The 18,287-nt window shown below is 44.0% G+C and overlaps 1 protein-coding gene across 3 annotated transcripts in view; it reads left to right on the forward strand.

Moving 5' to 3' along the window:
• Sap47 (Synapse-associated protein 47kD) overlaps positions 1 to 17,384 on the forward strand; it is a 98,232-nt gene extending 80,848 nt beyond the window's left edge. For 2 of the 3 annotated variants that reach the window (XM_017904271.1, XM_017904272.1), the window contains 5 exons: positions 2,568 to 2,705; positions 5,049 to 5,188; positions 7,241 to 7,380; positions 10,702 to 10,872; positions 15,814 to 17,384. In XM_017904271.1, the coding sequence (XP_017759760.1) occupies positions 2,568 to 2,705; positions 5,049 to 5,188; positions 7,241 to 7,380; positions 10,702 to 10,872; positions 15,814 to 15,989 (765 nt within the window). In that variant the 3' untranslated portion in view covers positions 15,990 to 17,384. Of the gene's footprint in view, positions 1 to 2,567; positions 2,706 to 5,048; positions 5,189 to 7,240; positions 7,381 to 10,701; positions 10,873 to 12,071; positions 13,727 to 15,813 lie in introns of those variants that run through there. The other variant, XM_017904273.1, reaches the window with a different exon arrangement.
• The last annotated feature ends 903 nt before the right edge of the window (positions 17,385 to 18,287 follow it).

The raw sequence follows: 18,287 nt of genomic DNA on the forward strand, positions 1-18,287 counted from the left end.
AAAGCTGACGATATTTTTTGAAGAAGTAAATAAGAATTCGTATGATAATTAATACATAGAATTATTTGATTTCGATACCTCGCACACCGTTGCATTGTCTTAAATTTGACATATTAATTAGTATCGATCTTAGAAATTTTATCAAATGGTGACTGAAGGGCACCTCTCGAGTGCAAAGGGTTAAATCACTCTCACCTAAGCATATCTCAATAACTTCTAAAATAATTATTAATTTTCACTCAAAAAAATATCGAGTCTGACATGTGGACACGATTGCAGTTATGGTCGATTCTTTCGATCCTCCAAGCTGGAAGACTCCTATAAAACTTAATTCCTCGAGTTTACTACTCGCTTTGAACAACCTTGGGGAATTATCAGCGCGACACGAAGGGCCTCATTGGGCACAGACGCGACGCAACAGCGGTAAAAGTTAATTCTCTGGTTGGAATCTGAACGACGCCGATTTCCTTAAATCTACCGTGTAATATCAGGTCCTCGGAAGCCAGCATGGGGTTCACGGAGTCGGAGATCGCGAAGACCTTCGTTGACCCAAATACTGGAGCGATAATAAGGAGGATATTCCGCTGGTGCTTTAGTCCAGGCATCGTGGTGCGCTGCCTTTAATCCTTCCGGTCTCACCCTGTCTCTCGGTATCCCCACGCTCTCTGGTCGTCCATTTTTCTTCGTTCTTACCTCGATCCCTGCCGTCCGTTCCATTGTGTCCCCCCGTCTTCGTTGTTCCCTGCTTATCCCAGTTTTGTTCTTTTTAATTTCATTTATCCCATCGTAGGACAGGTGTTACACGTTGTTCAAAGGAAATTTCGCTCGACACTCCGCGAAGCTTGCGTCATTTCGAATAAGTAGCTCTTGATAACCCGACTCGCCTGACGGTAAATCCGGCTTCTCGAAGAAACGCTGCCGTAAAATCGGGATACGATTCCACCGACACCTAGCTCCCGTGGAAATCTAATGAACAGAGGAAGGTCGCATAAAGCCGCTCTGATTGACGCCCGTTTCATGAAATCTCCACGTTTCTGTTCCTGAGTAGCTCGGGATAGAGGTACTCCTCTCGCGTGCTAGCTGTGAGCATTTTTATTAAATATCGCGGGGGCGATAGAATTCGCGACGAGCGAATGAAGTTCGGATGTGGAATCGCGGCAATGGGGGTGTGAATAGGAGACGAGGATACTTGGTTCGGCGAGTTAGAGGTGGGTGAAAGAGGAGCGCTTGGAGCAAGTGCCGGAGATTGTTCCGTGGGTGGAGGATGCATGACCACGCAAGATTCTGGATTCTGGCTGGATATTCGGGAATGTGTTTTAGGAATGAATGTAGCGAATGAGGTAGAGAGATGAGGATCTGGGGAATGTGACTCGGGGTAGGAAGAATTTTTAACTCTTACGTCGGTAAGTAGCATTATCGGGGACTTTGGTGCTCTGGGAGTTTCTGTCTTGTATGCAGTTTTGTTTGGGATGTAAAAAATGGGTATGCTACGAATGTCTCGACCAGTGTCTCGTGCGATGTAGGGATATTATTTTTGGAATTCTGAACTTGAAGCAGGCATCGGCGAGGAATGTGTCAAGTAACGGGGTCTAGTCGGATAGTGACCCTTTGGGAGCTAGAAATAGAGATGACGGTGTTTAGACTGTACTATAGGGAATTTGTAAAACAAGAAGTCATCGGTTAGTGATTCGTCCCAAGGAGTAAAAGTATTTTCTATGTACAATACTGTAACGTTAAAGTCCTTTTATCGTTAAATCCACTACGGCTAAATGATCGGTGAATGAAAAAGCAGTAGAATCTTTAAGAAATTGAATAAAGGAGGACATTGGAAGATTGATTACTGGGAATTTTGAATGAAAGTTTTAAAAACGGTCATTTAGGCCATGGTGGGCTTAGCGTTAAGCCGCAAGATACGATATTTCAAACGATAATGTGCAAAGGAGTACCTGTGAACCCGGTTATTGGCACAGGAGTCACGAGAATGGAGCGCAGGAGCTCGTTACATGATTGTTATTCCGTTATTATCCTGTTAAACGTGATTATTATTCTTTCATTCTAGAGTTCACCTGCTACGAGATAGCCCATCCGCGATCCAACGTTCCCACGATATCACGATGCATGAATCCCAAGGATAACAGTCTCATCTTAACCCAAACCATCGGGTATTGACCCGTCACTCTCGGATTCAACTCTCATAGTCTTGCTACTTCTATTTCTATTTCCATTTGCACGATACACGGGCGAATCCAGCATCAGCGAGTCTGCAGAATCCGTCATTCGCCGAGGTGATCAATACGATCTTAGCCCCGGTGCGCAGCTATCGACGAAAATACGATAATAACGATCTAATTAACCGAGGGGTGAACGTACCCTGTCGGTGCTCTCCGCTTTTTACCGCGAGAGCTCGTCGCGTGGCGCGGAAATAGCTACGCCGCGCTTCCAACGTCCGCGTCCCATCGATGACACCGTTAATTGCTCTCTATCCCGTGGCCCCTGGCGAGACACAGCCACACACACGATGTCCCACACGACAGCTGCTCTCTAACGCTGAATTAATGGTATTCCAGAGATTGGTCGCCGAGCTGAACAAAGAACAGGAGGCTTTCATTGCCAACAAGCACACCGAAAAGGGTGAGGCCGTCGCACCGTGGGTCGGTGCACCGAACGAGGACATACTACGCGAAGAATGCTTATCTCTGTCGACGGTGAGTAATTCCTCCTTTCCGTCACCGCCACCCGCTGAAGAGGGTGCCGCATCGAGTCAGTGCGGCACACGTCGCGACCATGATCCTCGCAAAAACGAAGCAGACCCACGAGTACCACGCAGTTAGAGTCTCCTCAAACACTCCGCGAGCTTCTCACGCGCTCCTCGAGTCTTCGAGTGCGAATATACCTACGGTGATCGCGATAAGATGGCTACTGAGCGTGGCTTCCGGAAATATTTCTGATCGAGTACGTTTGGAACAATAATTTTGAGGAAGCTTCGGGTCTAGAGTTCACTATCTTTGTCATTCGATCGATTTCATTACGTATCTATTCGATTCCGGGTGTATATGCACGATAATTGCGGTAAGATGCCTACTGTGCATGGCTTCCGGGAAGATTTTGGATCGAGTACGTTTTAAAAAATAATTTTGAGGAAGCTTCGGGTCTAGAGTTCACTATCTTTGTCATTCGATCGATTTCATTACGTATCTATTCGATTCCGAGTGTATATGCACGATAATTGCGGTAGGATGCCTACTGTGCATGGCTTCCGGGAAGATTTTGGATCGAGTACGTTTGGAAAAATAATTTTGAGGAAGCTTCGGGTCTAGAGTTCACGATCTTTGTCATTCGATCGATTTCATTACGTATCTATTCGATTCCGAGTGTATATGCACGATAATTGCGGTAAGATGCCTACTGTGCATGGCTTCCGGGAATATTTCTGATCGAGTACGTTTGGAGAAATAATTTTAAGGAAGCTTCGGGTCTAGAGTTCACTATCTTTGTGATTCGATCGATTTCATTACGTATCTATTCGATTCCGAGTGTATATGCACGATAATTGCGGTAAGATGCCTACTGTGCATGGCTTCCGGGAATATTTCTGATCGAGTACGTTTGGAGAAATAATTTTAAGGAAGCTTCGGGTCTAGAGTTCACTATCTTTGTCATTCTATAGGCTTCATTAAGAATCTATTCGATTCCAAGTGTATGTATACCATGATCGCGTTAAAATGGCGACTGTATGTGGCTTCCGAGAATATTTTTGGTCGAGTATTTTTCAAGAAATAATTTAAAGTTTTAGAAGCTTAACGAGTGAATTCCGCGATTTTTAGCATTCGATACTCATAATTAAGAAGATTCTGAAGGTATTCGTACGATCCTCGAGTATTTTTGATTGACCATACTTCGGGAGATTATTTAGGGGATGCTTAACGAGCGAGGTCCATGATTTTAGCATCCGATACGCTTGGTTGAGGCGCGTTTAGGATTGGTGATTTGGAGATCGGTAATTCGAGATGATTCGCGGCAACGAAATACATATGCAGATGTTTAATTTGATTCGTGAATTAATAATACGTATGGATGGCAACGCGATGACCGTGTATTGCTGAAGCTTTGAAATTATCACGTCGATTTATGTCGATATTATCGGGCAAGTCCGATGAATTTACGCGGTATCGTGAGAGACTTAAGACGGATTAAATAAAAGTTCCATTGAAAATACAGCACCACGGTTAAGATAAATTAATAATACGGATGAACTAATAATTTCGCGTCTCTTCGTACGTGGGACGTTTCGATCGATTACGGTACGCGAGTGTTACTGAAGTATGCAAATTAATCACGAATTCATGAGCAGGATTAATACTTATCGCTTCCTTATGCGATCGGAACAACAAATTGAAATTATTTATTGAAAAACGTGAATAAAACGAAACACGAGTTAAACAATTTAAAACATTTTATTCTACCATTTTTATATAACCCGCGAATAATGTTTTTGACCATCATAGCCAATTTTGTCGTTGCATATTAACTTTGTAGAATCAATTTTATCTGTTCGTTATATTCCGTGTTGCACCGTGCATCGATGTAAAGATAAATAATAAAATAACTGTAGACATTTTTATACGTAATCCTTTTAATCCGTAAACAGATTATGCGATGCAAAAAAATGAATGAAACTTTTCCCAGATATTTTTCAGCGATATACACACGCCTTGGCGAACAAATATGATCATCGTCTACGTTGTAAATGAAAATTGGCCTGTGTTAATTATATTCGGGAGATCGTGTCGCGATTAGTATCGATCACCCCAGTTGAAATTGGACTTCCGCGACTAATGGGGTATTTGTCCCATTAAGCCGGATCGATCGTTCTTTAATTGGCCCTCTTGGAACAACGATGTTTCGCTGAAGATGGATATCACTCGAACTGAAACCCTATTCGAGGCTATCCCGGAATCGGTTCATCGCGATACAGGCTCGCGTGTCCTCGAGAAATCGACGGCGATAAAGTGCAAAGGAATTTGGATACACGCGAACGTTGATTTCAGGATCAACGCAACTTCCTGAAGTCGCCGCCAAAGGAAGTCGATTTCCCGTGGGACTTCGAGGCCGTGCAACCGATGGCACAGGCCACTCTCGCCCTGGATCCGAATTTGGAGAACATGAGGTTCCAGCTGGTGCCGAAAGTGTGAGTAATTTTATTCCGCTTTCATTCCACGGAGTTCGCGCCGGATATTCCCCGGGTCCTGGAAATTTCGGTGAAATAATATTTTCCAAATCGATATTACCGCTAGAATTACCAAACTAGGGAACATGGCTGGTTCTGAATATTTTATTCCTGCTATTTTATTACTGAAAACGTGCAACTGCTTTTGTAAAATTGATATCTGAAATTTAATCTGAAATATCCATTGTTAATTCCTGTAGGGTTTACTTCCCAAAGAACGAGTCTGTAATCGAAATTATTCTCTCGGTTTTCGAAAATTGCGAGTTTTTTGGAAAATTTGGGAAAATTAACCAGGTTCAGGAGAAACTTTGAAAATTTGCAATAGATAGGAAATATATTAAATTTAGGGTGTAGCTCTTTGCTTGGCATCGTTTCCCAAAAATTATTCTTTGAGAAAGGACATAAATTACCAAGTCTCAGGAGGTGGCTACGCATAGAGACCCTGGCCCAGGGGCCTTACAATAATCTTGCAATGAAATATTAAAAAGTCATTTATGTATCGAATAACGAAATTATGGACATAATTTACGGACGCTATCTGTATACCTATTTCTAAGGACACCTGTCAAATTGACAGGTAAAGGAAACCACGTGTCTTTTTCTTTAACGATTAGTTTAATTTAAAAACAATTATATATTATATTAACAGTGTTAATCCTTTGCACTCGACGATTTTTTAGCTAGAGAAGAGCAGAAGTTCAAAGATTCTCAACTAGAAAACTGACTATACTTTTTTGAGTAGTAAATAAAAAATTATATAACAACAGAATTGTAGAATTATTTGATTTCGATACGTTGCACACTGTTATGTCACATTAAATTTGATATATTAATTAAAATCGATCTTCCAAATTTTATGAAATGGCGACTGAGAGGCGCCTCTCGACTGTAAAGGGTTAATATAAGTTAACTAAATCTGTTACCATCGTATAATCGGAGCAACCCTTCCATCAAATTAACGGGTTTCGTAAATCTAGTGTTAATAAACTCGGAATACTCTTACCTAATTTATAAGACAACAATGAACCTCCTAATATTCTTACTTTTCACGCGATACTTCATTTTAGCCAAAAATCCCGCGTTTTTAGGAAAACTCACATTTTTTGGAAACTAAGGGTGATAGAACAATTTCTATTAAAAATTCCTATCTGAGAAAATAAGCTCTACGAGAATCGCCTAATGGATATTACAAATTAGAGAGAAGTTAAAATTTGTTGGACAGTGTTATCGCTTCATAAAACTCCACCTGAATCTCCCTTATGCTTCAACGATATTATTCAACGTGCATTCAACCCCATTACCCTCGGCGCCACTTCTAATTCAAGCTTCCGTCATTTCCTCCTCCGTTCCATCTTTATACGGCGAAATCGAAATCTCTCTGCGGAAAATCTGCAGATAATTCCCTTGTTCAACGATATTAAACAACCCTCGTACATTTAACCCCATTACACACGCCACTTCTGATTCAATCTTATTCTCCCCTCCGCCATCTCGATACAGCGAAACCAAAATCGCTCTCGAACCCGCGGAAAATCTGCAGAAATTTTCTCATCCTTCCGCAAAACCCCTCCTCTAAAATTCCCTCGCGAGTTCCTCCTCTCGAACTTGCATCGAGAGAGCAAACCGAACTTACGAACAAGCCACGGTGCATGAAAAACCGCAGGTGCACTGCCGTGGATGGCTGGCAATTTCTCGGAACGAATTTCCGGAAGTGGCCCCGGAAACGAGTCCCTGATTGCGGCGGTATCTCGAGACCTATCATCGGCCCCGTAGGTCGATACGCATCCGAGTTTCGAGTGCATGTTCCTTCGCGTACGTCTGTGCGATTATTTACCCACGGTTCTAAATTAGATCAGTCCGGGATGGCTGGCGTTAATTGGCAATTTCCAAAGCGGCGTCCGATTACGGCGACTCGGAAGCGAAATGGCGACGCTTAGGGCTGTCGGTTCCTCTATACAGAGGCCGAGGACAGGTCTCTCGGACCTGGATTAATTCGTACCGTGTGTCGAGCAGAATATCAGAAGAGAATTTCTGGCGGAACTACTTCTACCGGGTGTCGGTACTCCGTCAGAGCCACGAGCTGAACACGATGGCCAACCAGGCGGAGAACAACCTGAACCAGAGCTCCGCCGGAACCGTGGATCAAGCTGAAGGTAATTGGGACCTCTGATCACGCCATTCACGCTTATCCAGTATTATTATTATCGTTATCTTTAGTTCCATTCTTGGTATCGTGTTATAATGCGTTCCTGCCATCAGACATCACCGTGCCTTCCGTTCGACCCTATCGATCATAGAAGTGTTTCGATTGTGCATCGTGTCACACGTCCCTTGGCCATTTAGAATATCTGCGTTGTTTTCATCTTTATTTTGGTTTTGTTAATTGTTTCTTTTCCGTGAGAACGATCATCGTTATTGAGTGGTCACATCCAGTAGCTAGTAGTGTCTCTTGTATCTTCTATTTCGATTGGACCGGTCGATTTTGTTGAGACGATTAACGGGAGTGGAGCGAAGGTAAGTCGAGTTTCGGATCATCGAGTTCATTGATGCATATGTACACACAGACGTCACGATTTCCTACGGTTTCGTATGATTTGCAAAGCAACGGAGATGTTTTGAGTGGTCAGGTCAAGCGAAACACCGCGTGCACTCGTTGGCTGGTCATTCACGACTGATTAAGCCTCCTTTTAGTATACCTCGTTAGCCGCGAGATAGTAAATCGGCGACGTGGTAAAGCAATGGACAGATGTTGCATAATTCAAGGGACCAAGTCGACCAGGTCTCGGCCGCGAGTTAAATCAAATCCATATTTCATACAGGCGGAGGTAGATCCTGCGTGACTGGGATTAGCTAATCAAATTTTTAACGCCCAAATTGGTACGATACGGAGAGTCGGATTGCCGATCAAGGATCCTCCGAGTAATTAGGTTAAAGGATAAATTATCGTATCGTCGCGGTGAAAAAGGTAAAGAAAGAGAAAAAGGAAAAAGAACGATTTTAACCTTTTAACTGAGAAATTAACTTATGAAAATTGCCTTGGAATAAAAAAATGCATCGCGCGAATTAATTCTGACGAGTTAATGCATCACACACTCAGAGTTGCGAAAAGATGTAATTTGTAATTTATTCTGTTATTAAACAATATGGCTCCGAAGAAAAAAGCACTCAGAGCACAAATTAATTTTATTCAGCTCTATACTACGGTTTAAAACATACAACAACGCATACGTTTCTCGACGAGTTAACTCGTCATTCGCAGTTAAAAGGTTAAGGATCAAAATTAACTTGCTTTCCGATTTAACTTATTACTGTCGCATGAAAATCACGCTAAAATCACGGGAAAAAAGAAATGAAGAAAATAAAAACGAAGAAAAAGAGAAACAAAATAAACGGCTTGGAGAAACAGAATTAACTTGCATTCCGGTTTAACTAATTTAGCTGTCGCGTAAAAATCAAAATCACGCGTGGTCGCGTGCCAAAGGAAATAAAAAAATCGGGAAACGAATAAATGAAAAAGAGTCGAGGCTCCTGAAGCCGATCGGATTAAGCGGTGTACGCTGAAAACAGAGTCCGTGTGCTTTCCGAATGAACTTATTGTTGCCGCATAAAAGTCACGCGTTGTTGCAACGAACAAATAAAAAAGCCCAAAAAGTATCGAGACTCTTCGAAACGATCAGATTAAGTGGTGAACACGAAAAAAACGAATCAGTACGCTTTCCAATTTATCTTACCGTTGCTGCAGAGCAGTCACGCGTTGTTACGACGGAAAAAACAAAAAAAAAGAGAGAAAACCGAAACAAAGGGTAAAAAAAAATAGAGAAACAAGAGAAAAATAGAAAATAAAAACGGAGAGAAAAATAAAAAATAAAAAAAAAGGTATGGAAATTGGAGAGGCAAGTGTCGCGATTCGATATCCAGCCATCGACGTCACTTATCCGAAAGGGTCGATCGCGGAGGCACGCGTGGAACGTGCACACACGACCACACCACCCTTTTTCGTTTCTTCCAGTGTGTGCACGTCCGTTGCCTCTTAGTTTGCATCGCAATTTCGAGCCGCTTGACTTCACGTCCCCCTTGTTGATGGAGAAGTAGCACGGTAATTTCCGATCCGTCGAGTCGAAAGGATCTTTGCCTCCTCGCGGCGGCGTACAACGTCCTCGTGAACGTCGGTCCTCTAGGATGAAACATCGAATCGGAGAGATCATCCTAGGAGGGTGGAACTTTCACGGGTGTCGCACGGCTACGATCACGCTCGATCTGCCGCGTTTCCGAGTTCCACGAGTTATACGGATTCATCCGTGGACGAATTGAAAGCAACGTGCTGACAGATTGCTCGGCGAGATCGGTGGATTTTGATTCCCGAATTTTGATTTCCGAATTTTGATTTTTAATGGAAAATTTTTACCATCCGTCGTTGGCTGTTTCGGCCGCCGGCGATGATTGATAGAAGTAAATCGGCGACGCAAAATGGATGACGTCGCGACACAGATTCGCGCGATAGTTATCGATGATCGGAAGTATCTCCATCGTACCGCGGACAATGAAAAATCGAATCGTTAGCGCGGCGTGTTAATTCGCGGCGAAACGACGATGCTCCGTGAAACATCGATGCGTTTTATCCGGTGGAAAATCGAGCGTGTCAGCACGTCGGGAGGAAGAGGCTTCCGGAAAAGCGGCAGCCGCTGGCCCGGGTCGAAATTGCGGGATCGTGAGGAGGAATCCGGACAAACAATGGAATTTCATCCGGGTGGAGATGAACGAACGGGATAAAACGAAATACGAGAGCCGTCTGGGAGTGGAAGGTGAATGGTTGCTGAAATACTGTCTGATCCTGAGAATGATCGCTCGTGAATGAGAATTCGAAGCTATCTTCCAGAGGCTGTTCACCCTTCCGCGTCCCGTTCGTCCGTGTTCTCCGGCTGGCTTCCTTCTCTCTCTCGCGAAATGAGAATTCGATCCCTGGCCACCGTTCTCCGCGGTTCCAACGTCGACTTCCGTTTGTTCGAAGCCGTGTGACTGCCGCGAAGGATGTTAATGCCCTGGCGTCCGGTTAAGTCGTGCTTGAAATTCGATGATCTCGAAGTTGGGAATCCCTTGGAGACCGAGTCTGATATTTCTGCAGACTCTTCGCTTAATACAGGAAGCTTCGTTTCTTCCTCGTTCTTTATTTTTATTCTTTTCCCACCGATTTTCTTTCTTTTCCTTTTACTTTTTTTAATCGAGTTACAGGAATTGAAGTTTGTTTATTATTCGGTTGTCAGAGAGCTAGAATTAGACTAGGATAGAGCGCAGCAAGCTTTTGTACAGTTAAATCGATCACACGCAGCCTGCACGTGCAACGATTTAGCGTTTTCGATAAAGAGAAAAATGCGTTAACGGCTATAATAGAGAACGTGCTAGACCTTAGAAGCTTTTAGCTGTTTAGGCAGTACCCGTCCCTCCTAGTTTAGCCGTGAGTGTTGTCTTGCGAACAGTTCAAGTGACCACTGGCCAGGAAAGCAGCGGATCCGTGATGACCGGAAGTAACAGCGCGTTGGCCGATTCGCCGGGCCACGAATTCGTGTCCGATAGCATGAGGGTCTCGGACACGGACCTCGAAGAGGTCCGCGAGGGCATGAAAAAGCTGGGGATGCAGCCACCTAAAGGTTAGTTGATCGTTGGTCGTCGTTAACCTTGCCTTCTGCTAACGATTACTACCGTGCAGAACGTGAAACACGACTTGGATAACTCGTGGCATAATTTTCGATTGATTAATTCCTCGTTAATTCCTCGTTCGTTCCCTGATCAATCTTAACGAAATAAAAATAAATCTGGAAACAGAGTTGAAAATTGCGATGATAATTTCTAATATTCACGACTACTGGCACGAATACCAGGGTGGATACGGAGAAAGGGGAAAGTATAGATGAAACTTTCCACGAGATCACGGTGCTTCCTTATTCGTGCTGTGTCCTCGATCGAAATCATCCTTGAGAAAAGCGCGGTGCACGATGATTCGAAATTGTTCTGTACACACACCTCCTCACGATCAGTGACCGGGAATGCAATGTTTGGACGAGATGTTCGCGCGTGTTGTCCCGTTACGACCACCAACGAAATTTTCGGAACAGGGGAGGATACATATATGTATATACTCGAAGAGGAACGAATTCTCTTTTCTGTTTCGCTCGCCCGCGGCCTCGATGAATATTTATTCGTCGGCGCACCGGGTGAAAGTGCGAAATTCGCATCGCGATTACACCGGAAACGAACGTCGAACATTTCGACGTGGAATTCGTTAAAAGAAAAACAAACAGTGACGAATTTGAGACGCAAATTTGGAGAAACAGAAGAGAGAAGTTGCTCTCGGATCGAGCGATCTATGTCCAAGACACAAGGTGTCCAAGAACACATCCCTCGTGAGTATACCCGCAGATGAACGTCAGAATTAAAAATCGATCTATCGATATATTCCACCTATCTTTTCACCAGCGTTCAGCTAACCACGTTGCGTCACGTTTGTAGTCTGTGTGCTCGTTTCTGTTCTTTCCTACTTTTTGATATTTTTATTCCGTTTGTTCATTTTTCGCGCGAGCTTCTCCAACTTCTCCTATCAGTGTGCTTCTTATTCTAGTAGGAATTGCTCGTATACGATATACAATCTGCTGTCAGTTTCTTTTTTTTATAGTCATACATGGTACGCTTGGTCTCTGGAGAGAAAGAGAGAGAGAGAAAGGGAGAGAGAAAATGAGAGAGAGTTTGTCTCGTTCCTCGTTCTATGTTTGAACCCTGCTAGTCTCTCGTCTGACTTTTATGATGCCTGATGTGACTAAACGACCGCTTTTCCATTCTATTCTGTCAACAGCCTAAGAAGAGGAGAATCCCCCGATAAAAAGCATTATCCAAAGCACACCCCTCAGAAAATAAATACGACAAGCTTCTTTCCCCGTCTCGAAGACCGACGTTGAGCTTTTCGGTTCTCGTCCACGATCTCCTCGAACCCTCCTTCTCTTTTTTCTTTTCTTCTACTTCTTCTTTTTCTTATTCTTACTCTTCTTCTTCTTCTTCTTCTTAGTCTTCTTTTCGATGCCACCCGTGGTCGAGTCGCTCAGAGACCACGCTCGGCCACGCGGGGAGACCTTCTCACGGGACGATCGGTCGTCCCGCGATTTTGCTTCCACCCCCGCGTTTTGCTTTCTTCGTCATGCCTTGTTTTTTCGTTTCTGTTCTGTTCCCCTCTTTCGTTCTCCATCCACCCGCAGCAACCCCGATGCGTCGACGCGATCTCGTGCCACGCGCGTAAGTGACCGACCAGCGATCCTAGGGGGCGCTTTTCACCACGCGCGGTTTCCGTTATCGTTACTCTAGTTGTCGTCGATGTTTGCTTGCCGTCGTGTTCGTTGTCGATTATTCGTCACTGTGGTACGTCGATGTCCGTTGGTCGCCCGGGCCCGGTCCCGGCTGGACGACCCGGCGACCACCCCTTTTTAATTTCCGCAAATTTACCAGACGCGTTCGAGAAAGAAGGGAGAGGGAAATGGGAGTGAAGAAATGAAAGGGAGTGATAGAGAGGCAGAGGGAGAGGTGGGGAAATAGACGAATAAGGGACGAATAAGCAGCGTTCTAGGTGACACGTCGGACTTGAAACGTGATAAATGGAGAAAAAAGGAAAGAAAAACATTAAAATAATATAAAATAAAGTAAAGTAAAATAAAGTAAATTAACGTATAATAAAATAACGCGTAAATCGATGATAGCGAGTAGTGACACGCGACTAATTGACACGCATGCTGAGGGGAGAGCAAGAGAGAGCGAGCGCGAGTGAAAGAGTGAGAGAGCAAGAGGTAGAGAACGTGTGTAGGTGCGCGAGGGAGAGGAAGAATGAGAGGAACGCTTCTTCCGAGGAGAGAACGCGGTAGAGAGGGTAAGAATAATGATAAAAAAAAATACTAAGTAAATAATGAACCTTTGGTAAAAAACGAAATGAAGAACACGAAAAAAAAGAGAAAAAAAAATATATATATATACACGCAAATGAAAAATCGTATAAAACCACAAGCAGAGATAAAACTCGATTAAATGTCTGTATGTCTGTCCGTTTGTCTGTCGTCTGTCTGTCTTCGTTCTTAATCAATAAATATTGTCTCTTGTCGATTCTCTCCGTGTTGTAAAACGTTAAACGAAGCATTAAACGCATAACGCAACGGAAGCGAGAAAGCGAGAAAGCGAGGACGGAAAGGGCGAGGAAACATGGCGAGGAATCGAAGAGGGTGGCGTGTACCGTGAAGAGAAGGGAAGGACGACGCGAAATTGTGGCTCTTGGGGGAAAGCGGAGCGCTCTTTCGCGAGTTTCACGCGAATTTTCGCGTATTTTTGCGAAATTTTACGATCACAGCAGTTTCTCGAACGCGCGAGGAACGAATAGCCGAACGAATGAGACGCGCCTGCTGATCACAGTCGGTATCTTCTTTTCAAGCGAGAAAAAAGGAAAATAATTTGTTTCAAGAATAAGGGAAAAAAGCAAATTTCAAAAGAACGCAGCTGGAAGTGGAAGAAGAGACGGAGAGGGCAAGGAGAAGAATTTAACTAAGCGTTACCGTAAATTAAAACGAGTAAAAAAAACTGTTTAAAACGAAAATAAGAAAAAGTGTAATAAAGTATAAAAATTCGTTGAATGACAATACGTGTTTTAAAAGAAAAGCATAAAAAAAAGCCCAAAAAAAAAAAAATAATATGAAAGCTAAGTAAATAAAACGGGGATCGAGGTGTAACTTTCGTCTCGTCTCTCGTGGGTGTAGTCCTCGTAGTGATTTTCCTTCCGATTCAATTAAATCTAACTTAACAGAGAGTTTACACGCTGAAGATTCACGGTGTAAAAACAACCGGCCGGGGGCGATCCGTTTACACGCCCGTCCACTCGAACACCACTTCGCTCGAAGGATCGTGCGTGGTGTGAAACGGTATTAAACATGGCAGCGAGAGAAAGCAGAGAAAATGAAGTTTTTCTCTCCCGAACGAAATTTCCGAATGGGAAAGCAGCGATCGAGGGAGAAAGAATGAACGCTGTAAGGAGAAAATCGTTGCGCGAATAACGATTGGGAGATACGAAGCGACCGGAACGTGGAAACGAGAGCGGGAATAAATTAATTCGGAAACGCGAAATGCGTTTTCCGTATGGACGGACGCTTAAGCGGCGTAAACGAGCACGCGAGAAAATTCGCACGTGCACCGGTGCACCTGATTTCGAATAAATAAAGTAAAACGAGAAGGAGTAGAGGGAATTCAAGGCGAAGAGAAAACGCGGATGGAAAGAAATCGACAAAGGAGAAGCAAAAATAATAGACACGAACGCGCGAGGCTTCGATACACCGGCGTTCGCCGGGCTATCGAACGTCGACTAGACTTGACATGGAGAGCGCATGTAAAGACGAATCGATATACACACACAGAGGGAGATTGTTAGTGGGTGAGACAGAGCGAGAGAGAGCTGTGCATGTGCGCGTGTGTGCGAGAGAGAGAGGGCGAGTTATCGGGCCGACGGTGAAGAATTTGGTTAGCTCTCGACTTTCCGAGTTCGACACGCGAAAATAATTCGTTCGATCGGTCCAGAAAAACGAGCTCCACAAACGAATATACGACGAGAAATAACGATAATTAATTACACGGTTCGGCATGTAAGGTGGAACTTTTGGGCATGCGCGTGATTCGTGTGGGTCGATTTTCAGGCTTCGATAGTTTAACGCGATTCCACGATAGATCGAATTTACGATTCGAGACGTAATAGCTCCCATCGCATAGCCGGAATAGATTTTCTTCGCGGTCGATCGAGTCGGGCGCGTTTCTCTCGTGTATCTCTCGAGTTTCTCTGGCGTTTCTCTGATATTTCTCTGGCGTTTCTTTGGCATTTCGTGGGACTCGCGGTCACACGTTCGCGAAACGGCATCTAGGAACGACATCTAGCGGCGGGACCTCCGTACGAAACTCGGAATGCTTCGCGACTCCATCGAATCTTCCAGAAGAAAGCGTAGCGAGGCATGCCGGAAACCCGTCTATCCGGTTCCGTTTCGCGTTCACCACCCCCTTTTCTCGGTTCTTCTCTGTCCTTGTGTGTGGTTTGAGTTTTTGCCTCCGTCGCCCGACCCACCCCCATTCGCCCTTCTCCAGTTCGACCCCTACGCCACCTACCCACGTCCCGACTAACACTAACACGGACACACGATTAAATTTCGACACTTGCACACACGGAGACACACGGACCGGCGCGTCGCGAGATCGATGCGAAGAAACAGGCGGCAAGCACTCGCTGGAAACGACTCGCTCGATTGTACCAAGTCGCGGCTCGTGAATCCGTGACACACATCGGAACACACGGCATTGGAACACCCGTTCCGTCTATTAGATCGTGTGCACGCGACTCGCGTATAGGGATACGGATACACGGACGCTATACACCTACACCCTAAAACAGATCGCGATTATGCACACATAACACACGTACACATGCGAATGTACATGCGAGCAAACAACACGTACATTGACACGCGCCGAACAAGAGGCCGCGTGGCCCGCTTGAAACTAGCTACAACGCTGCTTGTGAATCTCCGCAGAAGAAGATTGGGAACGCGAATTGGAAGCGGAGCTGAAGGATTACGAGGTAGTAACAGGTAACGAGAGCAGCGCCACAGCGGCGCCGGTCAGAAGCAGCGGCACGATGGATAAGGAAGATTGGGAGAAGCAGATCGACGAACTGCTGGCCAACGAGAACGAGGAAGACCTGAAGTGAGCCTCCTACGGGAGATCCTCTGCGTGAAACGGCTAGAGACGATCTTTCGCCGCGTTTGAGATCATTCTGCATTGTTCATGTCTTTCTTCCATCGACCTTCCTCCGTTTGTTCGACGAGGGACAGAGAGTGGGTGAAAGATCGTTGAAACAGCGGGATCCGTTCCTCTGCTTCCTTTCCTTTTCGCTCTCTCTCTTGCACGTTCGTTCAGACATCGCCATTGGGGGAAGACATTATTTTTTATTTTTGGGGAAGATCGATGATTCGTTCGAATTTGTCGATGCTGCTCGGATGATATCGCTATGTAACGAAGCCTGGGAAAGAGGGTGAGAGAGAAGAAGGAGACGCGAGAGAAAACGAGACTACGTCTGAGTACCTTTTTGTTAAAAAAAAAAATATATTATAATCGATAATCGAAAGAGAAGGATGAAAAAGGGAGTCCGAAGGGGAAGACGAAAGGAGCCAGTTCCTTGTCTCCTCCTCCTCGGGGTGCTTTCCTCGACAGCATGTACGTTTGCGATCCTCGAGCACGATGAAGACGAGAAAAGAACTAGATGGCAAGAGTAAAAAAGGGGGAAAAAGAAACACGGGATGCGCGGGGAACGTGGAGAATGATTATTTGCCGATCGATCGATCGATTTCGCTTCTCGAATCTCCGTCGATAATTCCATCCATCGATAAACCGTGGACTTTGGGGACGGTGGACGGGTGTGCACACGAGACGATACTTTTAACGCCACACTTATGTCAATTGTTAGACGACTCGCCCTCGATTACAGAGGCGAATATATAAGATTTAAAGAGAACAAAAAAAAAGTGAGAAAAAAGAAATTCCAAGCTTTCCCCTTTGTAATATCAATCGTTAAATGTATTTAATGAAGAAAAATATAAATTAATTAACGAATAAAAGTACGCTAGTTACAGCATCGAGCGTGTTATGTAACGTTATCCGAAATGCACTGTGCTACAGAATATATATACGTTAAAAAGTAATATAAAATAAAATAAAAGAATGAAAAAAAAAAAACATTCGAACGCATCTTCATCGGGTTCGAAGGATCGAGGACTATCCGAAGTGACACATTACACTGCCGTGTGCCGAAGGACACCGTTTCGAACGAGTATCGTCGAGTATCGTCGGCTATATTTTTCCCCTAAGAGAGAAAGAGAGAGAGAAAGAGAGAAAATGAGAGAAAGGAAATTACTTACAAACGGTGATCGCACTTTTCCGCGACGATCCCTTATCGTTATTCGTTGATCGTGGATGTTACATGCCAAAGATGAACTCGATTCGATGAGAGATAGCGAACAGAGAGAAGAAATTGGTAAAGATCCACGCAGATTGATGTTTCTATTATTATTATTATTATTATTATTATTATTTTTATTATTATTATTGTTATTATTATTACTATTATTATTATTATTATCGTCATTATCATCATCATTATTAACAATCACACTTATCGATGTTACGTCGCGAGAAATACGTTATTTTTCTTTAATCGAAACTCTCCCAGATATTTGTTAACGTGTTCACAATTTGCACTCATATCGTTAAAAGCGTGTTTAATGTCGGTTAAAAGTGTCCACGTGTAACGTTGGGGCTCGAGTTATCAATAGAACTAATTAAGAAGAAAAACGAATCGATGATAGGAAACAACACTCTCGACATGATTTTCTGCAACATGCCGTCCAATTATTTCCTCGACCTCGTCGAAAAACCGGGGCGAAACAACAATTCGTATGTAGACCAGAAAAGAGTCGCGATGAATAAAGTTTAGCGTTTCACGGCACGATGTTTTATCTTCGTTAAAGTGTGCCCCCCTCTATCGCGTGGATGCTTTGTAATCGATGAGAAAATAGAAAATAATCGATCGTTATATCGAGCTGCGAACGATTAACGCGAGATACAAGGAGAAGGGTGAACGACTGTGCTGCCACCGATGCAAATGAAAGTCAAAAGAAACGACGGTGCGGATGATCGTGCGAACGTTTGAAAAAAGAAGTGAAGCAAAAGTCAAAAGAAGCAAACGAAGAAAATCGTTGCACTTCCGGTTGAAACGATCGTTTTGCGTGCGCCACTATGTTGAGTCCAGATCTTTCGTCAATTTTTCCCAGAGATTTTCTATGTTATCTTTTGTTCGTGCATCGACCGACTAATTCGATGTGTACTTGAGAATAAAAAAGAAGAAAAATAATGTACATTTAGCTTAGAGACTCACAAAGGAAGTCTAGTCCTTTAAGAAAGACTTGATTCTGAGTTCAACGCTGGTTCACCGTGTGCGCGTGTTTCACCC

The sequence above is a fragment of the Eufriesea mexicana genome, unplaced genomic scaffold (assembly GCF_001483705.2).
Source record: "Eufriesea mexicana isolate 0111107269 unplaced genomic scaffold, ASM148370v2 scaffold2792, whole genome shotgun sequence".
NCBI classification, from domain to species: domain Eukaryota; kingdom Metazoa; phylum Arthropoda; class Insecta; order Hymenoptera; family Apidae; genus Eufriesea; species Eufriesea mexicana.